The 13959-nt window shown below is 35.2% G+C and overlaps 1 protein-coding gene across 5 annotated transcripts in view; it reads left to right on the top strand.

The window, feature by feature from the left end:
* The window catches only part of PCDH15 (protocadherin related 15), a 1592394-nt gene that overhangs the window by 1173147 nt on the left and 405288 nt on the right, over positions 1-13959 (top strand). For all 5 annotated transcript variants that reach the window (XM_070487986.1, XM_070487962.1, XM_070487971.1 and 2 more), the window contains one exon: positions 3630-3800. In XM_070487986.1, coding sequence (XP_070344087.1) covers positions 3630-3800 — 171 coding nt within the window. The remainder of the gene's footprint in view (positions 1-3629; positions 3801-13959) is intronic.

Genomic DNA, 13959 nt, shown 5'->3' with positions numbered 1-13959 from the left:
AGGTGGGAGGCTGAGTAACATGCAAACTGTAGAAATGCTACTTCTGAGATATTAAAATATTTTTCCCACATCCAATATCACATAAAATTGTTATTTATTTAAAATTTTTCTTAGATTGATTCAGCTTTTTGTAAAACTTTATCCTAAGCAATCTTAATTTTAAAATGGAAAGTTTGATGAGCCTGTTGTGTTTTCTAAAATTTGAAAATAAACCCATAAATTTATGTTAAATTATGTTATTCTATACATACTCAAAATTCACATTTAAAGTAAAATTTTAAAAGTTTGTTTGTGGACCACCAAAATTATCTCATGTGTTACATGCTGTTCCCTACTGTACTTTCAACTGTACTAGATATAATAAATATCATCTCCTGGTTGTTCTCCCTAGAAACCCATTTTTTCTTTCCGCAGAAGCCTTTTTCCCCTATTCCTCATTAAGTTAGGTATATAAACCCAACTTTATAGTTTGTGGTAATGTATGTTTATGCAGGTGCTAATTGTTTTCTTTTTCTTCATGGCCATAAAATGCCCCCAGAGAAAGGATTCATGGCAGACTCACTTCCAGAAGTTTCTGTCTTTAGTGAGATAGGGGAAGCTCTGAGAAGGCTTCTTTCCATATATGTTCAATCTCAAATGTCTTTAGTTTTAAATAATTTTTATATCCACTCTGAGGATTCCAGTGAGTTTCACACTTTGGAAATTTAAGGGTTTTTTCCCCATGTTTTTGCCACAATGTATCTTATAATGAATCCAAACATCAAAGAATACTAGAGTCACAGAGTTATTACATTCCAGAAAGGTTGCACTTGCAAAATTCCACCAATAGAGCTTCCTGCTTTCTGAGATCTTACCTTAGAACACTTCTTTACAACCTTTCTTGAGCAACTAGATTGGGCACAAGCATAACTGGAATGCAGTATTGTGCACCAAGCTCAATAAAGAGGGATATTTTTAAATTGGTAAGCAAATATTAATGTCTGGTAAATGTCACATGAGAAAACATTTTATAAGCAACATATCAACAAATACCAGTCTATTGGTATATTACTTTTAAAAAAATTTTCATGAGGTACATTCACATAACATAAAATTAACCATTTTAAAGTAAACAATTCAGTGACATCTGGCACATTCACATTATTGTTCACTCTCTACCTCTGTTTATTTCCCAAACATTTTCATCGCTCCGAAAAGAAACTTTGTACCCCTTAATCAGTGGCTTCTCATGCCCACCCCTGCTCTCTCAGCCCCTTGCACCTGCCAATTTGTGTACTGTCTCTATGGATTTATCTAGTCTGATATTTCAAATAAGTGGAATTGTACAATACGTAACTTTTTGTCTGACTTTTTTCACTTAGCATAATATTTTCAACATTCACTCACGTTGTAGTATATATATCAGTACTTCGTCCCTTTTTGTGGCTGTGCTATTGTATATATGCATTTGTCTCTCCATTCATTCACTGGTGGATATTCCAACTGTTTCCAACTTTTAGCTATTGTGAATACTGCTGCGATGAACATGCATGTAAGTATAATGACTTTTTAGAGTTGTACAAAAAAGAATTTTAAAGAGATAGAAAAATATAATGATTCTTCAGGATAATTAAATACTATGAAAGGAAGGCATTTCCAGATTCTACCATCATGAGTGACAACCTACCACCACCAGTTTCATGGTAGATGTTCTGGATGGAGATGATTGGGTCCAATGTTTCTTCTTTGTGTCCTTGTGATAGATATTCTTTAGATAAATATAATTAATGTAAATTTCTAATGAAATCATTGCTGCTCCTTCTAATGAAATCATTCCTGCTCCAAAAAAGAGATTTCTTTCCAAAGAAATGGAAAGAGAAAAAAGAAAGTAACTTTACAGTGCGGAAATCTGATGAACACAATCTCAGCCAGGTGATCAGGGTTAACGTAAGAGATAAATCATGTTAGTAATATACACTTTTTTTTTTTTGAGGAAGATTAGCCCTGAGCTAACTACTGCCAGTCCTCCTCTTTTTTGCTGAGGAAGCCTGGCCCTGAGCTATGTCCGCACCCGGGATCAGTAATATACACTCTTGGTATAAGGTGAAGAGATGACACTTTACCTTTGTGGTTTTCCTCCCTAAACTGCATAATCTCAGTCTAATCTTGAGAAAAACAACAGACAAAGCCTGCAGTGAGGGACATTCTACAAAATATCTGACTAGTACTCAAAATTGTCAAGGTAATCAAAAACAAGGGAAGTCTGAGAAATTGTCAGAGCCAAAAGGAGCCTAAGAAGACATGATGGCTGGTATCCTGGATGGTATCCTGAAAGAAAAAATGGTAAAAGCTGGGTAAAAACTAGGGAAATCTCAATAAGTATGCATTTTAGTTAATAGCAATGTATGGTCAAAGCAAAAATTTCACTGGACAAAGTTAAATGGGGAAGGAAGACTTTATTCAAGACTGTGGCAATGGGGAGACCAGATTGCTGTCTGAACTCAACTCGGCTCAAAAGAAAGACTGGAGAGTTGTTAAGAGCTGGAGTGGGAGTTCTCAACACAAAGCAAAAACCTTTTTTTTGTATCTATATGAGATAATATTAACTCAACTTATTGTGGTAATCTTTTCACAATATGTGTAAATCAAATCATTATGCTATCCACCTTAAACTTATACAGTGCTGTATGTGAATTATGTCTCAATAAAACTGGAAAATAAAATAAAACAAGAAAACAAACCAAAATCAAAGCTAAAAGCCAAAAAAACAAAAAAAGAAACCTCTGTTCTCTTGGCAATATGTCTAATGGAAAAAAGTTCAAACATAATTCCAAAAACTGCTGCAAGGTCACTCTTCTCAGAAACTGTAGCTTTTTAGAATATCAGAGAATAAAAACAAAATAAAACAGTTCTCATTTAGAAACTTGGAAAATTAGGTTATTTTAGTGATGTCAGCAGACTACATGGAGACACAGAATGCTCTCAAAATACTTAATAATAGAAAAGCTTATGTGAGATATGAAAAAATACTTCCCTAATAAGAGTACAGCAGATCTGGTGGGTTTTCCGCTTCTTTCCTTCTCTTTATTTCCCTCTTCATTTTTCTTTTCTGAGGTACTTTTTTAAGTAACTAAAATTTATCTAATAAACCTAAAATGCCTGAAGTATCATCCAAAAAAAAAAAAAAAACAGAACAAAAGATCTGGGGTGGGGGTGGAGGAATCAGGGGCCATCAGTGTTTGCTAATTGGCTCTCTCAAAGGAAAAGTTAACTTTTTTGTATCTTCCTGATGGGATAGTTTCACAGTTTGGAGGAGGCCTCCTGTGGAAGTTAGGCTCCGACCCCACTAAGGTGACTGGGAGGAGCTCTGTCTTCCATGATGATTACATCTCAAAAGAATGATTCCCAGGTCTTTGAGAAAGAATCTTGGGTTATGAAACTGGTGGCAGTTTGAGCTGGGAGAGGATTTACATCTTAAAGTGGTAGAGAAAGTATTTATAATCACAAGGTTCCTAAAGTAAAAGCTCTTAAGAAAAGGGAGGTCAGGTGCCTGTAGTGAGGAAGAAACCTGTCTATGCCTACACTTTAGTCAAGATGAAGGGAAGAGTAAGTCCATCACATTGTCTTTTTTCTTTTTTCTTCTCTCACAGGACCGTGCACAAAATCTGAATGAACGACGAACCACCACCACCACCCTCACAGTGGATGTTCTGGATGGAGATGACTTGGGTCCAATGTTTCTTCCTTGTGTCCTTGTGCCAAACACTCGTGATTGTCGCCCACTCACCTATCAAGCTGCCATACCTGAGTTGAGAACTCCGGTAAATATACTCTCACTTTTTCCCCTTCTCTTACCCCTCTTTAACCCTAATGAGATCTTGTTCAAATATTTTGAAGACATGTTAAGTGAGAACAGCAAACTTCACTATAAGGGTGTTGAAAAATATTTATGTTCAGAACCATTTTCAGAGAATATGGGCAAATTTTTGGTCACAATGCATAATTATATGATTTACAAAATAGAAAGTATGTCATGAAGCAACAATCCACTTAACACTGAGCATTTTATTTTTTCTACCTATAAATCATAACAGAATTCAGGGGCCGGCCCTGGGGCATAGTGGTTGAGTTCAGTGTGCTCCCCTTTGGTGGCCTGGGTTCTCAGATTTGGATCCCGGGCACAGACCTACACCACTTATTGATCATGCTGTGGCAGTGACCCACATGTAAAGTGGAGGGAGATTAGCATGGATGTTAGCTAAGGGCTAATCTTCCTCAAGCAAAAAAAGAGGAAGATTGGCAACAGCTGTTAGCTGAGGGCTAATCTTCCTCACCGAAAAAAAAAGGAAAAGAAACATCGTAACAGAGTTCAGTGTACAACATATTCTGAGAAACTCAGAGAAATAACCAACATTTCCTGAAATTCACATATAAACATTCAGTCACAAGTCAGAGGATACACAGGTCAATAGGATACGCTTTAGCCTCTCAGAGTCCTGAAATATTATTGGAGATTATGCTTGGCTGTTTGAAAGTGGGAGCTAATGAATCCTGAATGCAAATATCTATCCCTTAAAGATGTATTATAAAGAAGCAGAAAGGTAAGGCATGAATACATATTTTCTACACTTGATTCCACGTTTTGTTTTTTTTTTAATTCTAATCGAGCTATAAATTACTACCAGCTTGGAATTCACATCTTGGATCTGCCTGGATGATAAATATTTTTACCTAAGAATAAAAATTATAAGGCAAATAGATATCCTGCTTAGGCCAAAATATCAATGTCTCCTATAAAAGTAAAAAAATATTAATTTTCTTTTAGAGAAGTCAGATTCCTAGGAGTTGACTATTTGACTAATGTTTTTGTTGTCCCTCTGGAAAGCATTCGTCTTTCTGGGTTAGTAACATGGCTCATGATGTCAGAATTTGTTAGAAAGTATTTGAATTTTTTTGTCAAACATGTGAGAACTGTGGTTTTGGGGTTCTTCTCTGTATTGGAGATTTCTTTTAAGAATAAAACAGAAATTCCTTCTCCTAAACATCAATAGCATTACATTCTATTCACTTCAAAGAGTTCTTATCCATGTTATATCTATCAGCATTACTTGTAGTAGATCTTAAATGGTTGAGAATTACTTTTACGTCTCCTGGCATAAATAATTTCTGGTCTAGTTGACTTGCATAACCAAAAAGCCAGAGAAAAAAAGAATAAATGTTATGATGTGAATTGAATGAAGAAAATAATGTAAATTTCAGCTCAATGGAGTAATTATTCAGACCAAAAGGCTAACAAAGAACTTATCTAGACAAATAGTTGTAGATTATCTAAGGTTATATTTCAAGATATTATTTTGTTGAATGCCGATAAGAAGATTATTAGTGACGGTGAACATGGTGAGAAAAAAAATATTTTTAGTATTAATTTATTTTTCCAAGTTAATTTATGTAGCTTGTGTGCCAGTGAGATCCCAACAGAAGGGATATACTGGTATAATACAGACTAAAATCAATGAATCAGTCTGGTGGCTGTTTAGCAGAACTTGATGTAGTCAGAGAAGTAAAGGAAGCCAGATGTTGCAGCTTAACAAGCAGAATGCATTGACTTTATAAAGGATCTTTGAGTGTCCCTTCCTCTCTTTTCCTGATTACAGACTAAGTATCTTTCTCACTTCCATGCAGTTTCATGCTAGAGACAAGGCCATCCTCCAGCTTTCGGGTAACAATATAAATGATAATAATGACTAATCACTGTATAGCTTGTTCACTTTGTCATGAACTGTTGCTAAACTCTATAAAAATATTAATTGAAATCCTTTTGGCTAGTTAGCATTATTATAGTCATTTTACAGATGAGATCTCTGAGGTACAACGAGTTTAAGTAACTTTCCATCGTCTTACAGTTAATAAGTAAAAAATGTTTTCTTTTAAAGCATGTAGCTTGAATTAAACGTTATGCTGTAAATTCCAGAATGATCAAACTTATGCTTCATAATCATTTCTATCATATTGACCCATTCTTTAACATTCTGTGAAACAAAAAAGATTTTAGTTTTACTTATTCAAATAATTATGCCAAGTATTTGTTCATAAAAGGGTATATTTTTATTGCCAAGTAGAAAAAAACAAATATGTTTACTTGCAAAATTAGGCACTAGTTCTCATTATCAGTAGCTTCATAACAAACCATCAAAACTAAGTGACTTTAAACTACAATCTTTAAATTTGCCCATAAAACTGCAGTTTTAGCAAACTTCAGGGAACATCTCATCTCTGCTCCACGTATCTTTGGCTGGACCACCTTGCCTGGGGGCTGGGTACCACTTTCAGAACCCTTAACCAAACCAAGTTGATTCTGGCTGTTGCCTGGAGCTCAAGGAGGCCTGTGCTCTGGAGGCTTCATCTGCATTCCATATGGGCCTCTCCTAGGTTGTTTGGGCTTCCTCACAGCAAGGCCCTGGGTTCCAAGAAAAAACCTTCTCAAGAGAATTAGGCAGAACTTTTTTATGGACTAGCTTTGTAATTCGCAGCGTCTGCTGTAGTCAAACCTCTGGCAGATTCAAGGAGTAAAAGTACATACCATCTTCTGATGAGAGGAGTGTAGAAGTCACATTGTAAGAAGAACATAAGGGGAAGGAAGTTTTGTTGTGGCAACCACTGGAAAGTAAAATCAGCCATAGTACTGACATCAGGTTTCCTTGTGTTCCACCTGTCATGTTGGATACCATCTGGATGGCCGGGGTTAAGAACCGGAGCTAGTTTTTGAGTTTCACATTCAAATTGCTGTGTTTATGTCTGTCTTTTCATTTTTTAAAACTTTCTTTCTTTCTATTTTCTTTTATATATTTTGTTAAAATTTCTGGAAATTTCAATGAGATCTTGCTATTCAGAGTGAGAGAACTAGCCATTTATGTCAGGCAAACAGGACTCTAATTACATACTTGCCAAGCCTTTCCTGAACTAATTCTTCAAATTTTGAAAGCTTTGACATCTGCTTACCTTCTGTGTTGATGTGAAATTTTCCACCAATTACCTCAGTAGTATTCTTGACTTGAGAAAACATTCTTAGTTCTACTACAAGGTGTGCAGAGTTTATCAGCTCAGAAAAACTTTAAAAGCTAGTGTAGTACAATGTTTAGCTCATAAACTAGGATATAATGAAAATAAAAATTTACTGTTTATTGAAATGCAAATAATCATGTTTAGAGATAAACTTACGTAATAAATGTTTTCTGTTTTTCTACTGCAGAAAACTGCCTCCAGCACAAATTAATGTACTCACAAACACTAAGATTAATATTGTATTGAATATGTAAATATATAAATCTGGTGTCTCAGGGGTCCTAAAGCAATTCATAGTCCTGTGCTAATTATTATTTATCTATTAATTTGATAAACATCAACTGGACCCTAATATATGCTGAACTCTATGCTAATTGAGGGGACTTGAAAACGGGGATGACATAAAATCCTTCCAATATATTGTGTAAATTTGTTCTCACTTTCTGACTCTCTTAAAATTGTTATTATGCCTGTCTAGTGGACATCTTTTAGTATTATGGAAAAATTCTATGAAATTTGGAGAGTATAGAATCCACGGCTCTATTTTCTCGATTTTGTATTGAAGCACAAATACACAGTAAATCCTTACACGTCTTTTTCAGAATACAGTGTTTGCATACTGTTTGGTTGGTTGGTTTTTAGCTGAATAATTTGTCCCTGTATTAATTTGATAATATTAATAGTGTTAATTTGATAATATTAACATATTATTAATTTGATAATATTAACATATTTTCTGTGTCTTCACTATATGTATACTTTTCTTTCTTTATTGTGCCATACAGTTTTCAGTATTTCAGCAATTGTTGTTTAGCAGACATAGTCATGTAGTAGCTAGAATGCACACCTTAATGAGTTCTTCCCCATCTGTGTTTAAAACGTTCGTTGTATTCTAGAACTGGCTAGCCACAAACACCTCCTCTAGAGTCTTTGTCATAAAGAACTTAGTTTTCAGGTAACTGTCAAAGATAGCCCTCTGCTATATTTATAGTGCTCTCTCCTTCCAGGGAAGATTTCTCAGTTATTACAAGGGTGGTGGTGATTTGCAGAGATGTATAACATTTAAAATTTCCTCTTGCCTCATATTCATTAAATGTATTACAATCGGGGAACTCCCTCCCCCTTGATGGCCCTAAGTTTCTCCTCTAAAAGCTTTGATGGTCTTTTTTTTTAACTGAATCTTTCTGCTGGATTCTTTTATTTGTTTGTTAGTTTATTTATTTATTCATGCTTATTCTTAAATCTTAGGGATTTTCTAGACTTCTATTCTTTGCAGCTTTTTTCTTCACGGTAGTTTGCACAAAGATTCACCAAACCTACATTGAGTTCTATTTTTTTCCAAATAGGGATGATCTGTGTGTTGTAGAATTGTTTTCTGACTTGAAGTCTCTCCTGATTTCGAAGCTTACATTTTTCACTTTTTCTAGATATTTTTACATGTATTTCCCACAGATTCCTTATTATCCTTTCTCATGCATTCTAATGCATCCACGCCTACTCTCATGTTACCTCTTGTTACCTTTGGGGTCATTGTTGATTTGGACCTGGACTTCAATGATCCCCTGTCTCAAACTCAATCACTCTCCAAAGACACTTTCTGCATTATCTCTGAAGTGTTACTCAGTATGTTTGATGTCTATTTCCACTGCCAAAATACTCATTTAAAAACATACTCTGAACTCTGGACCCCCAGCCTCTAGTCTCTCCCTCCTTCAGCCATCATCTCACTGAAGGCATGCATTTTTCTGAAATACAATTCTGATCTGATCTTTCACTGTTTAAAATAAAAAGCTTCAATATGTTCCATCATAGGCCAAATAAGTTCTAAAGCTTTTAACATATCATTTACCGTAATGTTATATCTGACCACTTTCCAGTCTCATCTCCTCTAAATTGCCTAACTCAACTCATCAGGAAACACAGAGCTTTGCATATGTACTTGAACTTCTCTGAGAATTACCCTCCCTTCTCCCCACTTTGTTTCATATTTTAAGCTAATTTTGTTATTCAAGTTTCATCTCAGTTAATCTGAAATGATAGGTCTTCAAAATTAAGTTTTTCTCTGTGTCCCAATGTTTTCCTACTCTAAGTACTGGACTTCTCATTGTGTAACAGTCCTGCACCCATTTCTCCTTCACTAAAATATGAGTTCTTTAATTTCCTATTTGTCATTATATCCTAAGGTGGACCCCATTCACGTCACATAGTAAATGTTCAGTAAATGTTGAATTAATTGATCAATTAACATTTCAAGAAATACATATGGGACACTGAGATACCAGATATAAATGTGAATAAGCATGGCTCTTGCATTCTCACTCACAGTGATAGTATATTTACCATAAATATGCATATGTAAAGAGTGTCTATATATACATATAAAAGTGTAGATGAATACACACACTTGTGTGTGTATTTATTGTAAGCATAGATTATTCAAATATTATCCATGATATATATAAAATTTTAATACACTTTTGGTGTTTTCAAATAAGAATAGAACGGCAAGCACTACCACCTTTGGTCATTGTCTAGTCAAGGATGACCTTCAAATAGGACTGTAATAGATAGTTTAGATAAAGTCAGCTGATTTCCCCATTGCCATGGAGAGTCTCAGTCTGTAATTTTTGTCCCAGCACATTGTTCATATTGCCTCCTTTCCCCTTCAATAATCTTCCAAATATTAAATTATATCCTCCCTCAGTCTTCAGGCGACTTATTTTCAAAATGTGTCCTGTGAGCCCACAAAGTGATGGATGAAGGAATAAAAAATTGGCAACTGTCAAACTGCCCATAACCTTCTAATGAGAAGATTGTTTGTCAAAGAAGTTTGAAGGGGAAATGATAAATAATACATCTAGAGTCAACATATTGCATTGTCTGCTGTTTTTTCTCCCACCAACAATCACACCCACATGCCACCAGCAGCAAGTGATCAAAGAAATTTCAGATTCATTTTGAGGAAACAATAGCCAAACAAACAAACGAAAACTTTAATTCAGCAAATATTGTCTAGAGTGTGAAATTGTATTATGGTAATTCTGAAAGTTATGTGTGAAATTATAGGAGAGCAAAGAAATCATTTGTTCTTTTCATCATTGGTTAATGTTTATGTTGAATAGGCTTGACTGTCTCATGTCTCCATTTATAGACAATGTGAAGATATTTTCAACTTTTTATGGAACAGTTAGGGATGGAAACAATAGGAAGAATTGAGTTTATCAATTTCAATTAAACGAACAAAGTCACTGTTCTGCTCAGTAGTAAGATGGAAGTCTACCTCTTCTTGTTGAAGAGTTTGTTCAAATTATTATTTTAAATCAACACTGGAGATGTGTTTTCCTATGAAACACACACAAAGAAAAAAGACAGTAAGTCATTCAAGTTGGACTTGATGTTTATAATTTCATAAACATTTAACTGGAACTCTTTGATGGCTTAGTAAATTATGTAGAAAAATTTTGCAAAGATGCTTACCATCACAATATAGGATAGTTTCTAAGAACTCAGAATTCAAGTTGAAACCTGTGTGGTGTTACGAATGCTGATAATGTCTCTAAACCTCAGTTTGAGTTTGTCATCTGTATAATAAGGATAATAATATCTAAAATGTGGAATTTTTATGAGCACTATAAAGGAAGATTCATGCAGCACACTTAACTTGTTCCTAGCAAATACTAAAGATTTAATAATATTAGTTATTGGTATTAATATTATCATTGTCACTGGAATTTCTTCATCTGACTGGGTGTTTACTTAGAGATTTATTGGAGGAAGTAGCTAAGTCAAGTTAGTTACTAAATATATAGCTATTTTTAATTGAAATATCAGCTTTGAAAACTCAGTTGTAAATGTCAATAAAACCTAATTTATTGTGATTGTGCTATTCCTAATTAATTCAGTCTAACTTTTGTCCTTTAAGAGAATGCAATACCTTTATCGAGAAGAACAGTAGCGTCGTTTTTTAAATAAACAGATTTGGCACAGTCACCGCTTGTGCTGAATTAATTATGTAATATATTATTGCTTTGGGAAGAGGCAGCAGCTGAAGCAAAATGCCACAAGGTAATACTGTGAGCCAAAAATATATCAATGAATCAAGTTCTAAATGTCCTCAAGGGAAGCAACTATCCTGCTCCCGTTCTTTCTTTTTTTATGAATACAAAAACAATGGATTTCACTGAAGTTTTTCAAACTGTCCTATAAAACCTCCAGTTCTGCAGAGGCCCCCCTGGGGCATCTACTGCAGTTAAAGATAGGACTCCTACTCCGTGTAACATTTAAAATTCTGCTTTTGTCCCGCTTGCTAATTTAGAAAGTTTTTCATTATTTACTTTAATTAAAAAAAGATTGGCTGGTAATTGTAAATTATGCAAGAAAATTTAAAAAATTATACCCATCAAAAATTGGAAACCCTCAATCTCAAAGCCCAATCTCCAGGACAATCATTATTAATTTGATGCATGTCTTTCCAAACATCTGGAACCTGCTTGAGGCAATTACAGGTTTTTTTAAATTATTATTTCAAACAAACTAAATGACTCTGACCTAGGTAAATGTGAAGTATTAGACTTTCACTGGGGCCTCACTGAATCTATTGGTGACTCGTTTAAAGGGATTAGTAAGTAGAGACTGGGAAACACAAGTCATGACTATGTGTGTGGATGGAGGGGCAGGATCACATGGTCTCGATGTGCCCATGGGGATAGGAGTACTTCTTTGACCTTCTGTTCAAATGCATGCTAAAGGGAGACAGCATCTGATTGACCTAGCCTGAATCACATTCATTCTTTGACTAGAGGGGATAGAGCCTGTGAAGGTTAATTTTATGTGTCAACTTGGCTAGGCCATGGTACCCAGATATTTGGTCAAACATGTCTGGATATTGTTGAGAAGGTGTTTTTTTACATGAGATTAACATTTAAATCAATAGACTTTGAGTAAATCCTGTTACCCTCCTAACGTGGGTGGGTCTTATCCAATCAGTTGAAGACCTTAAGAAAAATAGACTGACTTTGCCCAAAGAAGAGAGAATTCTGCCAGCAGACTGCCTTTGGAATTGAACTGTAACACAATTAATTCTTCTCTGGATCTCCAGCCCGCTGTCTTACCCAGCAGAGTTTGGACTTGTCAGCCTCCACCATTGCAGCATGAGCCAATTCCTTAAAATAAATCTCTCTCTCATCTCTCCCTCTCTGCCTCTCTCTCTCTGTCCATCCCTATCTCTCAATAGATAGATAGATATATGTTTATAATCTCTCTAGAGAAAGAGAGTAATATACACATATATCCTATCGGTTCTTTTCTCTGGACAGCCCTAATACAGAGGCCCTGATGAAACTGTGTCCAATGGGCAAAGGTAATTTCTCTAAGAAAACAGAGATACTGTTAAAGGGGAAATGAATCTTAGACAGCTGAAAACCCAAATATGTAAGGCAAATGTATAATCAAGACATTGCAAATTTTTGCCTAAAGTCCTACTGTAGCTGACTATCAGGTCTGCCTGAAGTCTACTCAGAATGGTATTGAAAAAAAGACATCAGATCATGTCACTTCCCTGCTTCAAAGCTGTGATGGCTTCTCATTAAATGGTTGTATCTACGTGTCTTCCTATGGCGCCCTATACAGTCCTACACCGTCCTTTTTCACTGACTGCTATAGACTGATGCTTGTGTCCTCCCAAAGTTCATATGAAGAAACCTAATCCCCAGTGTGATGATATTTAAAAATGGAGCTATTTAGAGGTGATTAGGTCATGACAGCAGAGCCCTCATTAGTGGCATTAGAGCCTTTATAAAAGAGACCCAGAGAGACCCCCTCCTCTCTCCCGCAAGTGTGGACACCGTGAGAGGATGTACACCTCTGAACCAGGAAATGGGCCCTCATCAGACACTGAATCTACCAGTGCCTCCTCTTGGATTTCCCAGCCTCCAGAACTGTGGGAAATAAATTTCCATTGTTTGTAAACCACTCAGTCTAAAGATATTCTGTTATAACCCTTCGAAAGGACTGACACTGACCTCATCCCCTACCTGCTCCCTTGCCTCCTTTCTATCCTTTAACATGCCATAGTTTTTCAACTGAGAGCATATGCCCTTATCTGCCTCTTTCTGGAATGTTTTCTTCTGATATTTTCCTGCATCTGGCCTCTTTAGTTATTTGGTTTCTACTCAAATGTTACCTCCTCCAAGAAGCCTTCCCTAACCACACAATGTTTGGTATCCTGCTTCCTCCATGAATTTGGTAATGCATGACCTTGTTTTATTTTCTGCAGATCAGTTTAATATGTAGAAATTTCTTGTACACTTATTTGTGTAATTGATTGTCTACTTCCTCAGAAATATAAACACACTATGAACAAGAGCCTTGCCTATCTTCTTTGCTATCTTATCCCGAACTCCTAGAACAGTGCTCAAATGAAGGATGATCAATATTTACTTAATTGAAATAAATTGAAATTTTCCTTTTCATGAATATATTTCTTACTTTATAAATAGCTGTGTAGAAATAATAGCTGCATAGTATGTCTTTGTATGAATGTAAGTAAATTTATTTATCTTTATATTTTGGAATTCTGTGTAAATTATTACTTGAAAAAAGTGTTCCTATGTTAAAAAATTACATAAAATTTATTCTACTATAAGAAATATATTTTCATCTGATATGTTTTCTTCTTACCAAAATCAATTTTATATCACATATTCTTTTGTTCAGTTCCTCTTGATTGAAATAAATAATGAAGGGCATGGTAATATATTTTAACAGTTTAAACTAAGTTGAGGCTAATGTGTGACCAAGAGATGATAATAAAATGGGTAGTTCAACTCAGGGAGGTCATCGCAAAAATAACCGAGTAAATAATACTAGGAAAAGTGATAAATGCAACCTGTCAGATTATTCACATACAGCTTTGCTTTT

Source organism: Equus asinus, chromosome 2 (assembly GCF_041296235.1).
Source record: "Equus asinus isolate D_3611 breed Donkey chromosome 2, EquAss-T2T_v2, whole genome shotgun sequence".
Classification (NCBI taxonomy): Eukaryota; Metazoa; Chordata; class Mammalia; order Perissodactyla; family Equidae; genus Equus; species Equus asinus.
Note: the sequence above shows the minus strand (reverse complement) of the source record. Positions and strands in the feature narration are given on the sequence as shown.